This window comes from Lottia gigantea (assembly GCF_000327385.1).
Source record: "Lottia gigantea unplaced genomic scaffold LOTGIsca_88, whole genome shotgun sequence".
NCBI classification, from domain to species: Eukaryota; Metazoa; Mollusca; class Gastropoda; family Lottiidae; genus Lottia; species Lottia gigantea.
The window spans coordinates 1,132,523-1,154,101 of record NW_008710892.1 but is presented as its reverse complement, the minus strand read 5'-3'; the positions used below and the strand labels follow the sequence as shown (position 1 = coordinate 1,154,101).

At 35.6% G+C, this 21,579-nt stretch overlaps 4 protein-coding genes across 4 annotated transcripts in view; 2 read left to right on the top strand and 2 right to left on the bottom strand.

Moving 5' to 3' along the window:
• The window catches only part of LOTGIDRAFT_236876 (hypothetical protein), a 6,663-nt gene extending 5,326 nt beyond the window's left edge, over positions 1 to 1,337 (bottom strand). Inside the window, exon 1 of the mRNA XM_009068039.1 lies at positions 1,200 to 1,337. Coding sequence (XP_009066287.1) covers positions 1,200 to 1,272 — 73 coding nt within the window. The 5' untranslated portion in view covers positions 1,273 to 1,337. The remainder of the gene's footprint in view (positions 1 to 1,199) is intronic.
• Positions 1,338 to 2,567: 1,230 nt separating this feature from the next.
• LOTGIDRAFT_236875 (hypothetical protein) lies at positions 2,568 to 8,981 on the bottom strand. The gene is made up of 7 exons (XM_009068038.1): positions 8,899 to 8,981; positions 7,650 to 7,793; positions 6,955 to 7,219; positions 5,386 to 5,600; positions 4,768 to 5,034; positions 3,480 to 3,625; positions 2,568 to 3,245 (listed from the first exon to the last, which is right to left on the bottom strand). The coding sequence occupies exons 1-7, from the start codon at positions 8,975 to 8,977 to the stop codon at positions 3,069 to 3,071; spliced, it is 1,293 nt and encodes a 430-aa protein (XP_009066286.1). The 5' UTR covers positions 8,978 to 8,981; the 3' UTR covers positions 2,568 to 3,068.
• A 3,018-nt stretch (positions 8,982 to 11,999) lies between these two features.
• LOTGIDRAFT_169749 (hypothetical protein) lies at positions 12,000 to 13,553 on the top strand (the record flags this gene model as incomplete). Its single annotated transcript, XM_009068037.1, has 3 exons — positions 12,000 to 12,198; positions 12,600 to 12,788; positions 13,297 to 13,553. The coding sequence occupies 3 exons, from the start codon at positions 12,000 to 12,002 to the stop codon at positions 13,551 to 13,553; spliced, it is 645 nt and encodes a 214-aa protein (XP_009066285.1).
• A 1,403-nt stretch (positions 13,554 to 14,956) lies between these two features.
• On the top strand, positions 14,957 to 20,268 carry LOTGIDRAFT_169748 (hypothetical protein; the record flags this gene model as incomplete). The annotated part of the gene is made up of 12 exons (XM_009068036.1): positions 14,957 to 15,070; positions 15,323 to 15,414; positions 15,679 to 15,757; positions 16,077 to 16,175; positions 16,600 to 16,736; positions 17,131 to 17,223; positions 17,521 to 17,747; positions 18,111 to 18,244; positions 18,390 to 18,391; positions 18,761 to 19,187; positions 19,740 to 19,836; positions 20,060 to 20,268. The coding sequence occupies 12 exons, from the start codon at positions 14,957 to 14,959 to the stop codon at positions 20,266 to 20,268; spliced, it is 1,710 nt and encodes a 569-aa protein (XP_009066284.1).
• Positions 20,269 to 21,579: the final 1,311 nt, after the last annotated feature.

Sequence of the window (21,579 nt, the reverse complement as noted above, 5' to 3'; positions counted from 1 at the left end):
CCTTGCTGTTTGGTACTAATAAACGACTTCTGTAAAACACCATCGTTGCGATAATCATAATTCTCTGTACGCTTTAAAACGCTTTTTAACAATGTAATATGTAGAAACGTTGCGTTGTGAATAGTTTATAAAAAGTGTTAACCCAGGGATAAGGAATAAGATATTACAAAACATTGATCACTAGCTATAGTATGCTATGGAGCTAAATTTCAATAGCTTTTTAAATATCAGAGCTTAAAGCAAAAAAGTTGAATTGAAGGATGGTCTTTGCAAATTGAATAAACATAATATTACTTAAAAAAATTCCTAACTCATCTAAATGAACCTATTATTATTATTTAGACATTAAAATTTGGTCACGTCGAATATAAACTACTAAATAAGAAAGGGAATTATAATATTTAAAACTCGCCTTCAGTAAATACAGAGACAATAGTCCATGATGATAACCGTTTTTCCAGATTTTCATTTCATCTTAAATACGTTCAAGATAATACTTAAATATAGTGAATCTATTATAAAAAAAAACCATGGACAATAATCCGGCGTCTAATTTTGATTAAGCTAAATTTGGTTTATATATTGATGATGTTAAATCAATCAAATACGAGAGAATTCGTACACTGTCCTGTTTATAAGAAATAAATTGTATTCTGAACAAGTGAACATTTACAGATCTGTACACGTATGCTTTGTGCGAGGGGTGGACGAGCAATATCACTCGCAACGCCCTTATTGCTGTAAACGATGTGAATTGAATTGGACATACCGACCCTTTGAAAGCACCTTGTATTTTAATCGCCCTTGGACTCCCTTGGAAATTATTTTCCCTTTCTGAAAAAGCTCCAAAAACAAATAAAAGCGGGCAGAAAAATGCTGGTTTTTGAGAGCAAAAGAGAGAAGTTCTGTATATGTACTCCATATATATTAAAACGTTATAAACGAAATACACATTTTTATAAAATAGATTCATCAAAAATTATTTATTTGACAGATTTTTAAACCTAAAACCAACAATTTCTAAATTAGAGTGTCGTCAAAATATTGGAATAATGTTTTAAAAAACTAATCGAAATTAGGTCTACTACTTAATCAATTGAGAAATGGAATGAAATGGAGTTTTACGTCCTATGCCTATTTCTTCTGACAGAATAGATTAATATGACTGATAAATAAATAACAATAAAATGAACACTTACAGTAGTCATCTATAGCTGAAGATGTCGAAACCATGGCAACAGCAACGGTGATATAAAAATTGAGCAGTGCCATTTTGGTTGTTTTTCTGGATGATCCTGGCCGAGATACAAAATATGAAAAAGACTTTGACAATTCTCTGCTTACTTACTGATCATCAAAGTAAACAACGTAATTTCTCATCTTTTCTCACGAGAGAACGAGATTCGGTTAGTCGTCTGCTCCACCCTGAAGTAAATAAACCTCGTTTTCATGAATAAAAAGGCGGGAGTGGAGAGTACTTTTGAGTCTTTGTTGACATAAATTATAAAATGGAGAGAGTTGTTGAATCCTGTTATATAATTCATTCTAATTAGGGTACTTGTGGTTCTATTCAACACCATGAAAGAAGAATACATGAACGTGATCCCGGAAGCCGACGTTTCGTTGAATCATTAGTCGAGGGGTCCAAGTAGGGGAGAGAGGCTCAAGAGCAATTTGTCCGATATAAAATGAGAGTGGGGGTCAAAGTTGGGCTAGCTTCAAATCGACTATGGGGCTCACTACTAATGTTATCTCCTCGGGCCAAGCAATGCATTGATTTACTTTTAAATGTCGTCAATTTTAACAGCTCTCTTATACAGATTGCATGATGGAAGTTTGTCCTTATTTGTCGTAAAACAAGAACAAGTGAATATTGTGACAAAGTTTAGTAAAGGCCTTACGGATTAATCACTTTGATGAATCAAATTGACGTTATCCACGTACTCCAGGGAAGCCGTCGGAATATTCAGATTTTCAACTAGACAGTTAAAGGGAGAGAATACAAATCATTGTGTGGCTTCTGTCCGCCTTAACTTAACCAGAGTTAGTATAGGCAGAGGCAATTAAATCTATGTCTACTATAAGAGTCCAATGGTCTATCTTCTATGACTTCAGATAAAATCAATATTTATTGACGAATATATCCTCTTCCTCCAGGTTACTTATTTAATTCAGTAGTACGCTTAACCTATTAGCTTAAAACATGCGGGATGGATAATATTTAAGGAAACAGTTGAAGGGAGATAAATGGTATTTGAACTCAATCAAACGAGTTTCAAAGTTTTTAATGCGCCGCAAAGGTGTCCCATCTGGGCAATTCAAATTGGGAACTCAAGGATCCCTGGCTAATGCCAAAGTGACCACATAATGCTTTTATCTGGAGCAAATAAGTCTTTTGTTTCTTCTGAAGGCAATGAGTTTCCTTACATCTAAAACTTAAGAGATTTCGATCAACCTGATCTGAAATCGACAATTATTTGGTTTCAGCTGCCGACAAATGTCTTTCGGCTAACCCGAAGTAAGAAACTTTCGTACATAAATCAAAGAAAGAAAATAAAAACACAGAATTCAAAAATATAACCTTTATTACTATAGTTCTGTTTAAACGTTCACCGCTGTTAGAAACAGTAGATCATTGGTTTATAACAGAACTGTTAAAATAAACAGCTATAATTCATAATAAACAGAGGTCGGAGCTAGAGAAATGGAGTGAATAAAAAGATTAGGTTTGGATTCGGTATTTACAATTTATGGTAAAAAAAAACGAGGTATTTAGGACTGCAAATGTAAAGGTATTCAAATGATTCGGTTGGAATAATGGTAGTCGTGCTATATATGGGTAATGCTGGCTCTATTCTTTACGTATGAACTAACTTTACAGAGTGAAAGTGCTTCCTCATAGGTCCGCGTTACAATTCAAAATTTATATGATGTCTGTGTAAAACATTAATAGTAGTAATTTTCTGTTTTAAAAATAATATTAAGAGAATGATAATAATAAACAACGATAATAATTTATACGTGCTTCCTCATAGGTCCGCGTCTTAAAATGGTATAAATTTGATTGCTTAGAAAGTAGTGTTAGAATCCCGGATGTAGTCGATCCAGCGTCGAATCTGATTGTCAGTCACATCAGCGACGGTGATTGGTTTCTTGTCGTCACATTCTACAAATGATTTAGAGATGATTCCCTTCAATGTCCATCTTCCATTTTCATTACAAACCAACATACCACCGTTATCACCCTGTAGAATAAAACAAGTAAATGAAAGTTGTGAATGAAAAATTGGCCATTTCACACACACATAAGAAGTCGGCAAACTATCTCAAATTCCAAACAGTATGGCAATCGGCAAAAGTGATATATTCGGCATCCAATGGAATAATTACAATCGAAGGCAGTAGAAATAATATGGGGAAGAATAGTGAGACTGCGACACGGCACCCTTGGCTCATTTTTCTAATAGACTTTTACTTACGACACAAGGTACTTTGCCTCTGTTAAGAGGTTCAGCGCACGAGGTAGCATCCGGGCGTTTGTTCAAACCGGAAGCTCTATAAATAGCATCGCAGACGTCTGTTGGGAAGAGTTGGACTTGAGTTTGAAGTAAGAAGGAAGAATAAGCTGAAATATAGAAATATTTTTATAAATCGATTGATAGGATAGATCCAGTCTGTTGTTTGCAAATCATTTTGAGTATACATGTTGTACACGTATCTCGTATTCATTGAAGTTTATATATAAACAGTTTAGAATTCCACTTTATAATACTCCCGTGTAGTTTATATTTGAGATCGGTTTGTCTTAAGGTTCCCCAACACCATAGCAACTACCAACCGAGTATGAAAGTGGTCAAGAATACCGAACGTTGTTGAATGAGAGTTGTGTTCAAAACTTATAGGGTGGTGTGAGAGCCCTTTATTCTGATAAGGTCTTGGGGAAAACTTCTGTTAAACAGTATATCTTGTAGTATACACAATCAATTAAAATCAGCGTTCAGTCCTTAGACAGGTACGTGTTATTTACAAACATCCCATCAAATGCACGTCAGTAAACACACCGATAGGTCTGTCCCCCTGTCACCTTCACGATGTTTGATTTTAACACCCTGGGGAGGCTGACCGATCATCTCGAACAACCCAATTAAAACCAGGATTAATTTACCTGCATTCGAGTGATGAACTCTGCTTAATACATGAGCAGCCTGGAGTGTTTGCCGACCAAGAGGCAAATTCTCATATAAAGAAATGTCTCATTTTAACTCGGTAATGACTTGAAACATTGTGTTATTTTGTTTGGTTTTCAGATTAAATTGGGTGCTAACGAGTAAAGTTAGAGAATTTCCTCCGGGCTGTTGATACGGCAGACATTTTTATCATTATTACGTAATAATTAGGAATCAAGAACGCATGTACTCAATGAGTCCGTTTTAATTAAAAAAAGAAATAATTCCCAAATTCAGCTTTCAGAACGATTAGTAGACCAGTGTAATGATTTGAAAGGAATGTGCTTTCCTTAAATTGTTTTAACTATCCAGTTTAGCTGTTCGTATCAAGTTTCAGAACGGTTGAAAAGGCAACAAATATTTACCATATCCCTTCAGTCAGTGGTTCAACTATCAACTACCGACTGGTTAAATCAAGTCAACGGGGCGACATTCCTTAGGGATGCAGGTTAGCATATGTTAACGGGGAAAGGGCCCCAACCCACTTAAGTTCATGGGCCCCCTCCCCACATTTAGTTGAGCCACTGTCTTCAATACTTACTAGTGTTATCATACAATCCCCAGCCAGCGACATAGCAATCCTTTCTACCACATTTCTCATCCTGTTGGTTCCTTTGGAACTGATTTTGGTTTTGGAACTGATTCTGGTATTGGTTTTGGTATTGGTACTGTTGATTGGTGTTCTGTTGGTAGGTATTAGGGTAGTAAGCTCTGTTGTTGATGTTGAGGTTCGGAGGAAGACAGGCTGGTTTACGACATTCATCAAATTGAACATCTTGACTAAGTCGCAACAAGGCCACATTGTATGCTGAAAATACCACATAGTTCTTCAAAATATCTGATATGACTGTCATATCACTGTATGGGTCAGTTATTTCTAACCAATCATAGCTTTTTTCATATCTGAGGGGTTGTCCATTACAATGTCTATTACAATATTCATGAGTTTTTCACGTGTGATCATATTCACAAAACAAAACGTAAAAATGGCTACGTGCAAGCGTGTTGATTGGCATGAATATTCATTGCCATTATGTCATAATTTCAGAAGTGTTGAGCAGACGATGGTAGAGAATCAGGGTTTACGACTCTACCTTTAGCAGGTGCCCCCCTCTCACTACCCCAATCTCGATCAATTTAAGCTGTATGAAAAACTTACGTGAAACCTCGGCACTGTTAAGATTAAGTAACTGAGGGTAGCCGCTGGGATTACTGTATTTGAAGAGAGGGTGGGTAAAATGACGGGTCACAGAGATGATTTGTTCCTTCTTTTGACCATACACATTGTTGGCCTCCTTTTTATCAATATTATTCTCTCCGACTACTACCAGTAGGTTTTTACTCACATCGGTAGCCCCGTTACCGTAACCAGCTCTGGAATAATAAAGAAGTTACATGAGAACAAAATTTCGTATATATTTTTCGTCTCCATTGTAGTCTAGCAAGTTTTCTATCACAGTCCCGTTCTAACGACGTTAGTTTTAACAAATCCAAGCGTGTCATATACAATTCGTTATGGTATCAAGAAATGGGTTCTACATGACACGCTTAAATTAAGATACAAAATTGCATAGAATAGCGGAATGGGGGTTACTTTTCAAGCAGGGCACATTTGTATTTTAATCAGAAATCGTTTAAAAATAAATTCCAAAAGAAGATAAAAAAAATGATGGATTTAAAAAATTTTTAAGTCTGTACGACGAAAATTCGATCGTGTTGTTTTGTTTTCTTGTTAACTTGCCGTAATCTTTTTAGGTTTTGATTTAAATATTTTTTTTGCTCCAAAATTATGACGAATTATCGACCAATTTCTACTCGTATAAAAAGGATGTTGATTTGTATAGTTTTTTTCAATAATGTAAAAAGCAACAGAAGAAAAGAAAAGCGAAATATTATGAGCTTTTTTTTTAAAAGGGACCCATTCGCCATCCTTTAACTATAGTATAGACAGGTCGCCGTCTAATTTTTAGCCTTCAAATCAATGTGTGGCCAAAAATATGACTCTGTCATATGAAAAAGACATAATATGTAGAACTAAAAAGGAATAATGCGATTTTTATACATTTCTAGTACTTCTGAAGACCCAAGAACCAAATCAACACCAAAGAATGGCGAATCTGTCCCTTTAATTAGATTGCTTTTAGGTCTCAGGTCGATCAGATCTTTTGTTTTGTTAGAACATCAGCAACTGCGATTTCTGTATCGACTAAAGCAAACCTAAACTAAGGTCAGTTTGTAAATGTGCTGTCCTGACGAGGGTATTATGTCTGAAGTACGTGTTGCCTATATGAGATTACATAACGTAATCTAGGTTAATTAGGTTTATTGAACTATAAGTAGGTAACTTGATTGTAAATAAATATTGATAATTTTTAATGATTAATGAAAAACAGACAACCGCCGCCATGTAACCCGATAAAGAATATAGGACTATATTTGTTGTTGCACAGATTATTTCTGTTCACCTCAAGTCGACCAAAGGCAAAAACAACCCAATAAAACTGAAAACTGGAAAGCGAAACTCTATGCCTTTTTTAATTGTTACCGCGAAGGTGAAACTTTTTTCTACTACTACCAATTCCGGACATGAGATAAAAGTAAGAATGTCGTAGCTTTTGTAGAAGGTGGTATCAGGTGTTGTTCGAACCCCCCACACCATCACCCCCCACCCCCCATACCCTCTCCCCTTAAAACACACCTCACCAGTGCTAATCAAAATAATACTTACAATAACGGACAATAAGCTGAAGTTAGAATCCATCGTCGATCAATCAGAACTCCGGCACACAGAGGTAAACTGTTCTCATAGGTAGTGTATCCATTGCCCTGAGTGTTACCTCGGATAGACACTTGCCATGGCCAAGCACACTCGGCACTCTTGGTACCACCAAGGATTCTCTGAGATTTAGAGCGTCCACAGATATTGTCGATATCTTGTCTAGTTGTGGGATTAGGAGGGCTTGTATTCCAAGGGTCTGTAGGGTTGTTCACGGCTGAAATAAAGAACAAACAGTTGAGCAGATGCCAACTCGAACGTCCCATTGACGAATGAAGATGGTTCCTACAGATAGTTCATGTTTGTTGTTCGACCAAACAGTAGAAATGGTTTCGGAAGAAGAGTTAGATACCGCGAATGGTCCATAGTCGATAGCTTTGGTTTTACGTCATTGACCCCTTTTAGAACGTCCTTTCATTCATGCCGATATTACGAAGAAATTGGAGGCCTCAGAACCAAGAATCATATAACATCGGTTCCAAATATTTTGATGAAAGAAATTCGAGTTGAACACCTTATATTTCTGCACTTATTTTTGGACTAATGCAAATCAGTAAGCCCGTACCCCTAGCATGGAGCGTAAAAGCCCCTTACTTACTGAGTCACCCGGCGCCATAGGGTGCAAAGATTGGTAGATCAGTTCTTACCAGGGTATGGTTCACAGCACACTGAAGGGTACAAACCCCTCTCACTAGAACAGATATTTGGGTTGGTTATTTTGGACGGTCTGTAATTACTGGGGCATCCTCCTTGAAAACACCGACCTCGGGCTGCTGTTACCACGTGACATGCTGAAAAATATATATCTATATACGTTTTAATTTCTATTGAATAATCCAGAATTCCTCGCATATGAAGAAAGCGCTTATTTAACTGAGCTTTTGATTTTGACTTCCGATTTGAATTCTGTCTTTATTTTTTTCATATATTTGATGGCACATCCATTGATCGGTTAATAAACTCGCACCTAAATAGAAAATTTCATTGGATAAAACTATCTGGAGATTACACTCTCGGAAACGCCATTCTGAATTACTTTCGGCGTTTTACAGCTTTGAGCTAATTATAAGAATCATGTGTCCAAGAATGTAGATTGCAGGAATATTAGTAAACAGAACAATATTTAAACTTCTTTTTAGGATAAAAACATTTTTTTTTTGTTGACTATTAGTGATGAATACAATCTTGTTTTCTGTTTAAAAGTAAATACACAAAATAAATAAAGACAGACGAGCGCATTGAATTTATAATTCTTAATTCTCCATCTCATACAAAGCCAAATAAACAATCAGTGTTCCCTTCAATTTCATCAAATAAAGGGAATATCTTTCCCCAGCTGATAGAGCTTAATTTCAGCATGGCTCTTCTGTTATTCAGAAGAAACAGTCGTCAGTGGCTCAACAAGAGGAGTAGGGACTTGTGGACTCAAGTAGGTTAGGGCCCCTCTCCTGGGGAACTTCTTTTTAACATTCTGCATTCTGAGATCATTGTGTAAGTCAATTTGATGCCTGTTAATATTTTGTCTGAGGGTGGGGTCCCGTGGTAACATTATCGAGCTGTCTGAAATAAATGACATCACTTTTTTTTGATTCAGTTCCGACATTAAACCACTGACTAAATAACGATAGCCAACATTTATACGATTACCTTCATCCACAAAATAAAGCGCGTCATATCTTAATATTGTCAACAATCTTTCGTTTCACTGGTCTTAAATTTTTAAATTGCAACATTGAGCTCCATCAACTGGTAAAGCAAATCTTTAGACAACTTAACAGTGATTAAGGCACTATATCAATTCCTTTATCCGTATAAACGTCTTGATTCTTCAAAAAATGAGAACTTCGACCAAATAGAATTTCAGCAATAATATAAAAAGTAAACATAAAAACTTACGTAGGCCTTGTGCGGGGTTGAAAGCTGACGTTACAGTTACGGTAACGAACAAGCAAGCGGTTACGATCAATCCGTTCATGATGGTGGTTGGAAGATGTTTGATGTAAAATTAAAATAACTTTTTATTTTAAGACAGTAGTGCAGGAGACAAGAAAGACAACCCCTACTTTACTCCTCCCTACTTCAAACATCACCTTTAACCCCGACAATTCACACGATCACCCGCTAATTAATTACTACCATCATTCGAGACACATCGTCCCAAGTTGACATTTGACGAAGTTGTTAGTCCTCTTCTATGTAAAGAATACAGGATATTTGTTCAGAAACAATCACGATTCTTTGTTTATATGTATTGTATAGTTGGCCACATGGTGCATTTCAACACCTAAATTACTCTGACTTCTTTAAAGAGATTATTGGTAGAATGAGCAATTCTTATCAGAGACATCTTGCGCCAGGCATATTTACAGGTAAAGGGCACTGGCAGAACTAGGTTAGAAATTCGGGCAATCTCAGATAACCCCCCCCCCCCCCCCTTCCCCTCTTCAGACGTAAACTTGGCTCCGCCCGTGGTAAAGAGTGCTGCGTAGATATCATGTTGGACATAAGCTCAATCCAATTTGACTAAGATACGCGAATAAACAGAATAAACCATCCCAACCAGAAGTTAACAAACGTAAAAGCATATTCCAAATGTTATTGGTCATAAAATGTCTTATTCTTTCTCTAGTAGCCTATTCTATATACATCTGTAGAGATGAAAAAAAAAAACTCGGCGTCCCGAATGAAAGACGTAAAATCAAAGTGCTAAACCAGCTGATTAGTGAACGTGTGTTAAAATCCAGACGATTTCAGTGATCTTTAAATCAGTAGCACGTTCTTTACTTCTATTTACTTGATTGACAGTACACGCTAATTATCGCCCTTTATTTCCACAATATTTACTTCTGCTCGCGGATTTCCCGCCTTTTGTTTATAGCTGACCGATCCCGATTCTGAAAGAAGACTTCACAGAAAACCTCAACACCTCTCCTAGGATTAAATGTGTTGTGCTAAGTTTAGATGTTTTTCTACAGGCCGATTGGAAAGATCAAAGCGTGATATGTCAGCCTTGTTTTATTAGAAACTAGTTCCGAGACCTCCATTTATAATTCACTAGGCTGGGCTACACCCAAAAATAGAAGTACGCCTATTCTTCTGAGGAGGATATTGTATTGGCGTCGAAGATGTTACGTGCATTTGTGTCGTAGTATTTTACACGTCTTGCCATTTTCAGATCCATTCATTTTCAGAACTTAAAGATCGACTTTGATCAGAGGATTAACAGGTGGCTCTAACGATTACTACCTTGGATAGACCCTACCCTTTTTGTCTTTGCATAAAACATATTCCGTTTATATATTTTCTCAGTTTTGTAATGAACTTTTTTTATTTTTAATTTTGGACGTGGGAATTGGATTATTGGTTGGCTTGAAGAGGATACATATTTAGGTTCTAATTGTTGTTTTAAGAATGAAATAATACGTGTCATATTTTAATATATTTTTAGAATTTAACAAGATTATTGTATTTATAAGAATATTTATAGCTGGTTTTTTATTTTTTTAAGATTATGAATTAATATATTGAGATTGTTTTGTTGAAGTTGTAAACAATTTTTCATGTTTATATGTAGACAAAAACAACATGCCAATTTTTAATTCCGATCTTCTCCTGTTCTCCTTTCTTAGTACATAGTACTAGATATTCTATTTGCCCCTAATTGTCAGTCTGACTAAGATTAGATCAAACTTTCGTTCCGTTTTTTTTTTATTAGATTTTGTTTTTAATATAGCTACTTAAGTTAGGGTCTAATGACAGCCCTCTTGAACGTTCGTCAAATTAACCTTTCGACCTAACCTGATAAGCTTTGCGTTACGAAATGCCGGTGCTGGAGATGTAATAATAATGGAATACATCAAGTGGAGATGAGAATTGCCAAAACCCGACTTTCACGTCTACATCACTTAAACTGTTGGTTACTGTTATAATAGATTTTAAATTCGTGTTAATCTTATTTAAAGGTAAATTATGTGATAATTGCTCTGTGAATTAAAAAATAATCTACACAAAGCCGAATTGTTCAGTTTTGTTTTATATTATTACAGTATTATACATGAACTCATGAATAGGTTTGAACGATATCTCTATTTTACGCTTTGTGTATTCAAAACTGAAGGTCTTCTTTGAAAAATGAAAATAGCTCCAGCATTGCCTTTAATTCCTTTGAAATCGCGAACTGTTTCTTAATGAAAGGTATGTTTACCACCCTAGTTAATTATAACGCTAGAAAAATTGGGTTTGTTTACACTCGGATCAATTTCTAGATGGATCTAATGCTGATCGATAATCTAAATCGATCTATTCATCTGATATTGTTGTCGAGATGTACAGATTGATTCATTCTCTGATAACAGATCGATCTACAGTTCTGTAAAAAAAAGCTCACGGGACAAAGGCTCATTGCACGTTTAGTCGTGTGCCAGGCCGCTACCACACACCTTTTACTGTGCATTTTAAACCGTGTTGCACTAGCCCGACTTCTGCTAGTAAGGAAGGAATCTTGCGGATATATTTCACTTTCATGATTATACTGCGTATGAGTGATGTTTAAGGAAATTCGGGTTTATATTGCTCCTTAAAATGTAAATTGAAAGTTTTGTTTTATCCTCCAGTTTACCTCCACGTCATCAGTTATTCAATGACCTTCTTTATCATATATGATAATTATTTTGAACTGAAACAATCACTTCACAATCAAAGAACTGAAAATTAGGCCTGAAGTTATCTTTAAGAAATCTGGGCTTGAGATCTATGCAGATGAAGGATACCATACTTTCAAATTATAACAATGATTTTTATCCTAAAAAATCAACCCTTTTTAAGTGAACATATTAACAATAGTTATTGTTTATAGTTAGAAAAAGTTGTTGATTTGAAAAAGCGACTTTAGATATTCAGATTTTTATTGGAATCTTTTTAAAATGATGTTTCGGTTTTATGTGGGGTGTTTTCTGACAGTGTTTTGTGACTGTATACACTGGTCGAGGGTGTCGGACATGGATGGGAAAGAAATTCAAATCAATGGTAAAGATTATCAGTGTGACAAATTGATGTGTGCTATAGAGTGTTCAAAAGCTCACGAGTGTTATTCTTTTAGTCATGACGTCAAAACCAACAGGTGCGTGTTATATGATGACGTCATAACGACAGGAGTGTATGACGCCAGCAGTAAATGGAGATATTACACGTCGCCAGGTATTTTTTTCTTTTCTCCAGAAGATAGAATCGAAATCATTGTCACTTTCAATGTATCATTTTATAGTCGGAATATTTTGTTGTGGTATACTACTATTTTGGACAATACGTGTCAATAAGGGGTGGTAACTGCCGATATATAGATAGAAGTTTGTTCAAGAACCAGCTGGTAGACAATCTGCATCATTTAAATTATATTTGTGCATGGAAATATATCTCATGCTGACCATTGAAGTAGAAGTGACGGGTGTCTCTCGTGAAACAGACCATGTTTACTCTTTTCGAAACACCTGATGGTACTCTTTTCGAGAGGCCACTACTATACTACCTTTGCTACCGATTTTTGATTGACGGAATTGTCTTGCTTGTACAGATTTTTATTTTATTCTTCTATCTTTCAGACCGACCTAAAATACCAGTACTATGCCCTACTGATTACCATGAAGAGTCCGATATGTGTTTTATTATATACCCTGAGTTTGGTTTGGGTCTGGAATATTCCCGACTGTATTGTCAGCAAAACGATGCAGATTTGGTTATTATAGATTCCGAACGGAAGCAACAAACCATAAACTCGTATTTAACTCAAGGTTGGTCAGAAGCGTAGTCTGGATGTGAACTAGTTTGGTTCCTTTTCAAAGTTTATGACACCATGCGATCAGCTTCTGTGTTGCTGGTGACATAAAACGCTAAGTGGAATTGCAAGAACCATAGACGTCTTATTGGAAATTGGAATGGTGCAAATCGATGCTGCCCGATACACATTAATTTAAAAAAAAAAACCTTAAAAATCCCTTTAATAATTCCTGGCAGTGACTATAGTCGAGACTGACACTTATTGGCATTTAGGGTTTTTGAATTACAAGACATGTTCATCGGATTAGCCGAAAGTGGACTGTATCAGCTGGGAAAGCAATTATTTACATGACCATATCTCTTCCAAATACAAATAAGATTGGAAACAATCAGGACTGTAGTTAAGGGAGGGGAGAACTAAACACACCACTGCCCCTCCGATTTAATACTTGCCCCCGACGAACAATCAAATTTATGGGCCTGTAAAAAAAATGGTGGGTAAAACTCCTTTTTATGTTTCAGGAACCTCCTATTTGATTGGGTTATACAGTAGTCGCTATAGTTCAGTGTTTGAATGGGTTGATGATTTAACATACGTCAACTACACCAACTGGGCTCCAAACGAACCTTCTAATATGCAGTCAGCAGATCAAAGGTGTGCCATTATTGAATATTACTCCTTTCATGGTCAATTTAAATGGGGCAGTTATGAGTGTAATACTGTAGATGCTATCATTTGTGAAGTTACTGGATTTGCACCATCTGTGACAAACGCATGATTTGAATCATCATTGATATGTACACACCAGAAGATAGAAATATTAAACCAGAACTTGAATCATGTTGTTACTCAGAGTTTCACGCTATACGATCTTCAGACAACTGACTTTTTTTCAGCCCGTGTCCCTACTGAAGTTGAACAACTTCTCATAATAAAAAAGAATGTTAAAAGTGATTTTTAGTTGTTTGTTTCGAGGACACTTACATAGGAAATCTTTAGAGATGAGGTTCAACTATTTGACTCTACAGATCAGATTGATCGAGATACTCTGGGTTTTTGTTGGGTTTTTTTAGGGAGGGGGTGGGGGTGGTATATTTCTGCAATTTGATTCGGGGCTGTTGTGTTCCCAGCAATTCAACAATTCATTAAAAAATGTTTCTATACGTTTAAAAAAAAACCATCAATGATGCCTTTAAATATCAATAAAATCTATTTTTGATTTGTTACATATAGGGCAATTAAGATTGAGTTAAATCGCCGATATTTTCATTGAAATGTATCAATGATGATTAGCCCTATTTTCATATTCCGTCAAGGTTAGTGTTTGTGCTCGTGGCTAACTTATTGAGTGTCTTGAGCATCCTTTAGTATTTCTCTAACAAAAATCGGGAAAGGATATTGTAAAAGTGTTTATTTAGACTATAGGCGGTATCAACAATGTTAACAAATAAGAACTGTTTATATTGGGTCTAATCGATAATCAATCAGGCCTCTTGATATCGCTTTATAATGTATTGTTAATAATGACATCATTTTACTCTTCATCAAACTAAACTAAACTCAAATTTTCCATAAGCCAGAGGCCTTGGTATTCGGCAATCCTCGGAAGTTTCCGTAAATCTGAATCTGCTAACATTCACGGTAGGTCGTTTGGGGTCTCGGTTGGCAGAAAGAGGTAATTGAGAGTGATTTAGGTTTATGTCTAGGTGTCTGGATGCTTCTAGACTAGAACCCACGAAAGTAATAATACCCTCGACGGTTGCAAACGGTAAGCGATCTAACGTCTAACCAACGTCCACGAGCCTTAAAGGCATTGTTAAAAGGTGTGCATTTCATCCCATCTTGATATAAAAGGAGAACTTGCCCATCTTCATTGCCCCAAACCGGTCTAGAATGTATCAATTTATGCCATTTGATTGCCTAAGTAGCCTTTTTCAATGTAGAAAATTACTTCGGTCTGAAACTGGAGAATTATTGGTGGTCTGATTCCAATCCATCCGGAAGTCGAGACTACTTTCGTTTCTATTTTGTCCACGTGACGATGTAGTTTCGTAAGTCAAGACGTCTATTGCAATTTGCTTTGATAATATAGGACTGGACAATCAAGAAAATCCAGCATGGCTGAATAATTTTAAAAACAATCGTAAATTCTTTAAACTTTTCAAATAAAAAACAATCGGAATGGGAAAGAAGAATAAAAAGGAGAAGAAAGGGAAGGGACAAGAGAAAACTGCCCTAAAAACTGAAAAGAAGGCCGAGAAACGAGCTAAAAGGGAGTTAGCAGACATCGGAGAGGTGAGAAAGATATTGAATAATAATAAATGAAAATCAATTTTGTCTATAGTAGAGTAGGCAATTGGATTCTCAGAAAAAAAGGACACCCATCTACCTTCTTTTCAACACATTTAAAACAAATACATATTTCTACCATGTTTCACTTCAACCATGAAGGATATATCCAACATAAAAGTCCAAAACAACTGGAAACGGTACGGTACCTTTTTAATTAACCTACTATTATAAAAAGCGATTGATCTTAAATTCCAGGATGAAATCAAGAAACAGATAGCTGAGTATCAAGATAAGGCAAAAGACAGAACAGAAGTTATTGAAGAAAAATGTCCCCCACCCTCCCCAAGGTATAGTTTTAGTAGAGTCAACATGTTCAGCGATAGTCACAGGTTTGGCCATTGATAGAAAGGATCTTTAACTGTGAACCTAGTTATAAAATATCTTTGTAAAATATAGTTTTTTCTTAATTTCTATACATTATAATGGCTCTGTAGAAAACAGTGCAATTATTTTGAATTTTGTAGACGGTGTTGACGTTATCCATTTCACTAGTGGGAACAATACCTCTTTAGGATTGTCGCCTTTCCTCATTAATCTACTCTATCTTATAGATCAAATATAAGTTTAACTCCTCATCCTGATAAAGAAGAATTGTTTTTATTTGGTGGAGAATATTACACTGGTAAAACTGTGAGTATTGAAGTTGATTTTTGGTCATCAGGGACCTTTGATTAAAACCTTGGCCCTAGTTGCCTGGAAGCATTGTAATTGGTATCTTATCTATTCCCTATCTGAAATGGATACATTTTGTACAAGGTGTAAATCGTTTTATTGAATTGGATGAAAGAGCTCGCTTTCCGCTATCTGTATAGACCTCTAAATATATGCTCTACCATCGGATAGAATTGATTTCAGATAATTGAAATGTAGCTCTTTCATTTGGACATGTAAATATCCATTATCTATAAGTTTATTTAATAATTATTTTGATTTAACATCGGTATTTCAGATGACCCTATATGATGAGTTATATATTTATAATATTAAGAAAAATGAATGGAGTAGAATAACAGCCCCGAACGCCCCGCCCCCTCGTAGTTCACATCAGGTGAGTGATTTTTGACAGACTCTATCCCCCCACCCCCTAGCAGTTCATTTAATTGGGAAAGTATATTATATTACTGTCTTACTTTTGCTTACAAACTTTTTTGTTATGAAGCTTTAGATAAAATGCCTTATACAAGTTAATAAGAAAAAACTTTACAAAAACAAACAATAGCAAGATCAAACTGTATTAACTTACCCATTTACAAAACTAGATGTCATGATAAGGATTTGATATCAGAAACATGTGTCAGATGAGATGAACTCTGAAGAATTGGGATCAGCATCCTGGTTTCTAGCTGTTCTGAGGGGAGGAATGGAGGTGGAGGGTTTTTGTTTCTGCTATGTGTCAGTAGCATATGACATACTCTTGATATCATACAATCCATCCTGATATCCAGTGTATATTTGATGATGATATTTTTCAGGCAGTAACATTAAGCCAGGGAGGTGGACAGTTGTGGATATTTGGAGGAGAGTTTTCAAGTCACAGTCAGTCTCAGTTTTATCATTATCGAGATCTGTGGGTTTATCATATTAAACATAAACAATGGCAGCTCATCAGGTAATAATTCAAAACTTTAACTGGTGGGTAGTGGGTTGGCTCTGTAATAGCAGGTCATTTAGTAGTACAACCCCAAACTTTTAGGGCTGTACGTTGGCTCTGTTGGTTACATATTGGATTGTTATCTGCTAGGTGACTTTGTCCTTTATTCACACCAATATTTAAGGGCTGTGGGTTGGTGGGTAACAGATGGGATTGTCATCTGCTAGGTGATTAGGTGGCTTAGCTAGGCTCTTCTCTGGAGCCACACATCATCAGTGGTATTTATTCAAACCAAATTTACATGAAGAAACTTCTGACTCCTGTGAGTTGAAATCTTGAACCTCTTAGGAATGGAATCAGAGTTGATTATTAAAAATGTATGTGGTGACCTAGATAATATATGATATTACAGTGCACCAGGAGGTCCATCATCTAGAAGTGGACATAGAATGGTGGCTTGGAAGAAACAGCTGGTAGTATTTGGTGGCTTCCATGACAATTTAAGGTAATGATTCAAGAATAAGTTCTTATTGTGTATTTAAATAGATTTTCAAACTATGCCCACATTTAGAGATACATTAGGACTAATACAGATTTAAATTGGATTGTTAACAGGTTTTCGTCACTGGTTTTGGTTGATTGGGAAACTCTTAGTTTCAGCTTTTATATTCTGTCCAGGGTTTGACAGTCTTGAAATTCAAGAACCAGTATCTACTATCTTAAAGACATAGCTTCTAACTGTTTTGAGAGTTGTTTTTAGTTTTTTTTAAAAAAAAAACCCTAAATATGGACTATTTTTCAGGGAGTATAAATATTTCAATGATCTGTACATGTTTGACACTGAGAACTATACCTGGTCACGTATTACTACATCTGGGATAACTCCATCACCACGATCAGGATGTGTCCTGACGGTAAATCAGGATACAGGGAGGATTGTCGTCTATGGTGGATTCTGTAAGGAGAAAGTGAAGAAGGATGAGGAGAAGGGGACAGCATTCACTGATTTGTATTCTTTAACTATGGAAGGTAATGAATCTCCAGAATATTCTCTGTAGATCTCTTTGTCTGTGACATACCTATTGTCTTTGGGCAAATAAAGATAAGATCTGGGGCCTACTTCTCGAATACTTAACTTCAGATGATTTTAGTGTTCCAGTCATCTGATTTTAAATTTGATTTATTATCCAATCAGATTACTGTATTTCCTATGATCTTTAAGTTTTCAAGATATTATTAGATACCAATGATTGTTAGAAGGACAGAGAGTAAAGAAAAGAAACGTTTTTAGACGATCTTAAAACAAACGACCTAATATTAACTGAAATGGCAGGACTCAATGAAAACAAAAAGTTGTTTTATCCTATGGTACTGAAGTATCTTGTTTTTTAGGTAAAGGTGAATCAGTGAAGTGGAAATGGTCTCAGATGAAACAGTCTGGTACACGACCTTCCACACGGTGTGGTGTGTCTGCTACTGTTGCCCCTGGTAACAGAGCTATACTGTTTGGTGGTGTATATGATCAGGTAATATCAGATAACACTATAATGTCCATTAAACTTTTATTCCTAAATATTTTTATTAGATGATATTTGATGTTTTTTTAATATAATAATAAAATATTTTCCCTGTTGAAATACCAGTCAATGCATCAGTATTTACCGATTTCAGACGTCAATGGATGAAGATGATGATGGTATATTTTATAACGAGATGTTTTCATTGGATACCACAACTGGTAAATGGAATGATGTCATCATTAGGTAAGAAAACACAGGCAATTTCAAAATGGAAGCCCTGATTGTCTTTAATTAGAAAAAGCTGCTGAATTGATGTAATTTTTAAACTTTTGAGATAGACCTTCAAATTTTGTAATCATAATCTTCATGAACATTTTCATATGAAAACACACCCTAAGACCTGAAGCTCAGGTTTTATTGAATTGGCTACTAGCTAGTGAGCTGCCAACCTATAATTGGATTTTGCTTTTATTGCTACCTGCTGAGGTAGAATTTAATATTGAATAGATGTTGTTCTTCCAGGGGTAAGAAAAATGTCACGGAAAAAAAGAAGCGAAGGAAAAATAAAGGAGGAGATTCAGAACTTGAAGAGGAAATCATCGAAGATACAGAGGAATGTCTGGATGATCTAAAACTTGAGAAACAAAGGGACATAACTCAAGGAACTTCTACTGCTGAGGTTCCTATGGAAACTGACTCTAGTGTCTTTACTGTGAAAATCGGACCTCAATCTTCGAAAACTTTGGATAATTCTGACCAATCAGGGGGCTCCTTTTTGCCTTCACCCAGAATGAACTGTGCGTTATGTGTCAAAGGAAGTATATTGTATTTATATGGCGGACTTGTCGAGGATGGTGGGAAACAGATAACTCTTGCTGATTTTTATTCTCTGGATCTCCAGAAGTTGGATGAATGGAATATTATAATAGCAGAAGATAAGAAATTACAGGTAATATTTATTTGTAGTCTGTATTCTTGTTAGTAGTTGTATCCCTTTGACTGCGCTTATACTTGCAGAATTTTTATTTATTTGTAGTATTTTACTTTATTTTACCTCACTGGTGTTATATGTAGTTAATTGTTGTTTGTATTCATGTTTATAGTTGTGTCCCTTTGATTGATTTCAATGTACTTTGGTTTTATTCATTAGTGGTCTGTATTCTTGCCAGTATTTGTTTCCCTTCGATTACTCGGAATGAGTAGTTAAAAATTGATTTATTTGTGGTCTGCATTCTAAAATTTGTGACCCCTTTTATGGGTCTTGAATTAAAAAACAAGGTAATGTTGTTTTATTTGTGGTCTGTATTCTTGTTAGTAGTTGTGTCCCTTTGATTACTTTAAATGCTTCTAGCATCGAGTTATATGATAATTATGACTTGCAGCTAGAATTTTATTTATTTCGGTGTGTATTCTATTATGCCTATTCCCCTTCAATAGGTCTTATGAATCCACCCATATTAGTTGACTGATACAGACATTATTAATGTTTATCTATGTCCAGGTGTGGGAGGAGTCAGATGATGAGGGTGAAGATGATGACAGTGAGAGTGGCAGTGGAGAAGGGGCAGAAGGCGGAGATGAAGAGTCCACTGATGATGGTAAATCTTGATGTTTTGGAACTGTGGGGCTTATTCTCAAAACTTAATGTGATACAATATTGCAGTTTTCTGGTCATTTGGATGGGACAAAAAGGGAGGCTGTTAAACTTTCAAAAAAGCAAGGAGAGTTTACTCACTTTGTGGCATTGCCCTTCATCAGTAACTTGTAAATTATAAAATCCCCATTGCATTTGTACTCAAGCTAATCACTCTTCTATCCTAGATTCAGATGATGAAGATATTACTTTTGAAGATGCTCCAAAACAGAATCCTGATGAGAGTGCAGAAGTTTATTTTGCAAGATCGAAAGAGTACTGGATAACTAGAGCTGAGGAGATATTTGAAGAAGATAGGTCTAGGTTGTCCAGTCAGAAAATGGAGAAGCTTGCCTTTGAATTATGTAAGAAAGCTCTATTAGAGATGAATAAATAGTCCAATTTAATATTCTTTTGCCATTTATGTTACACATATCATCCACTTTATCAACAACCTTCGGCTTATATCTCGACTCAAATACCCGCCTTTGAGGCCATACGTTTGTAATGCAGTGAATTGATTGGATTGTACGCTAGCAAATACAGCCAATCAGAGACCTCAAACAAAGTCTCTTAACACTAAGCTATAATGTTTACAGTCTTTCTGTTAAGGTCTCTGATTGGCTGTATTTGCTGGCGTAGTCCAGTCAATTGCTGCATTCCAAGATACAAGAAAGGGGGCTATTGGTGTCAAGGTATAGGCCAAAGTTCCAATAGCTTGACCTTCAGAGAAGACGGGTGCCAACAATTAAAACAACAATTATAATTTGTTTACTATTTTATTCACAGTTAAAACACTCCTGTCTTTATTAATCAGTTTTTAGTTAAATATAGTTACATGTTTTACAGGGTCAAGGTCATTTACCTTGACAACAAACATGAACAATAAAAACCAACCTCATGGTTGCCATGGTAAAAGCCAATATGGCGGAAGTTGGTTAAAAAGGAAAATTGGTTGTTCACTAAAATACAAACACATCAAAGTCTTTCTATTGTACAAAAAACCTAGAAACCTAGTCTACGACTGGCAGACAAAAATAAGACTAAGGTAATCTAGTCTACAGGCAAATAAGATGGTGAGAGACCACAAGTAACGTCTGGTGGTTTTTGGAACGCTTAATAATGCTATGGAATAAAAATGAAAAACACGAAAAGAAATGGTGAGACAAGAGAAGATAAATTATTGAAATTTTAACCAAAAAAAATCCAGAAATAAAACAGAAATGAAGGAAAAAGCAAGAACAAAAAAAAAGAAACTACAAAATTCTGAAGAAAAAAATATTCTTGATAGATTAACAGTGGTCTGAAACTAACAAAACATAACATAAGGGAGATAACCCTGATTCACTAAAGAAAACAAAGGGACATAACCCTGAATACTTCATAGCAAGGGAGATAACAAAATGTTCACACATGTTATGAATGAATCGAGAATGAGCCAAAATAACACCCTTTACTCTCTCCATTCTTGAGAATCAAAATAAATAATAGTACAAAACTCATCCAAGTTCTGATTCAAAATACCTGAATCAAAATTTTCAAAAAAACAAAAATCAAAATGATTGGAGAATTGAAATAAATTATTTTTTGAAAATGATGGTAATTTACAATTTGTACAGTTTTTGGACAAATAACAAGGCTCAATATACAAAAACACTGTCATATCACACAAACCAAACAATTTCAACTTCTTTCACAAAAATAATTA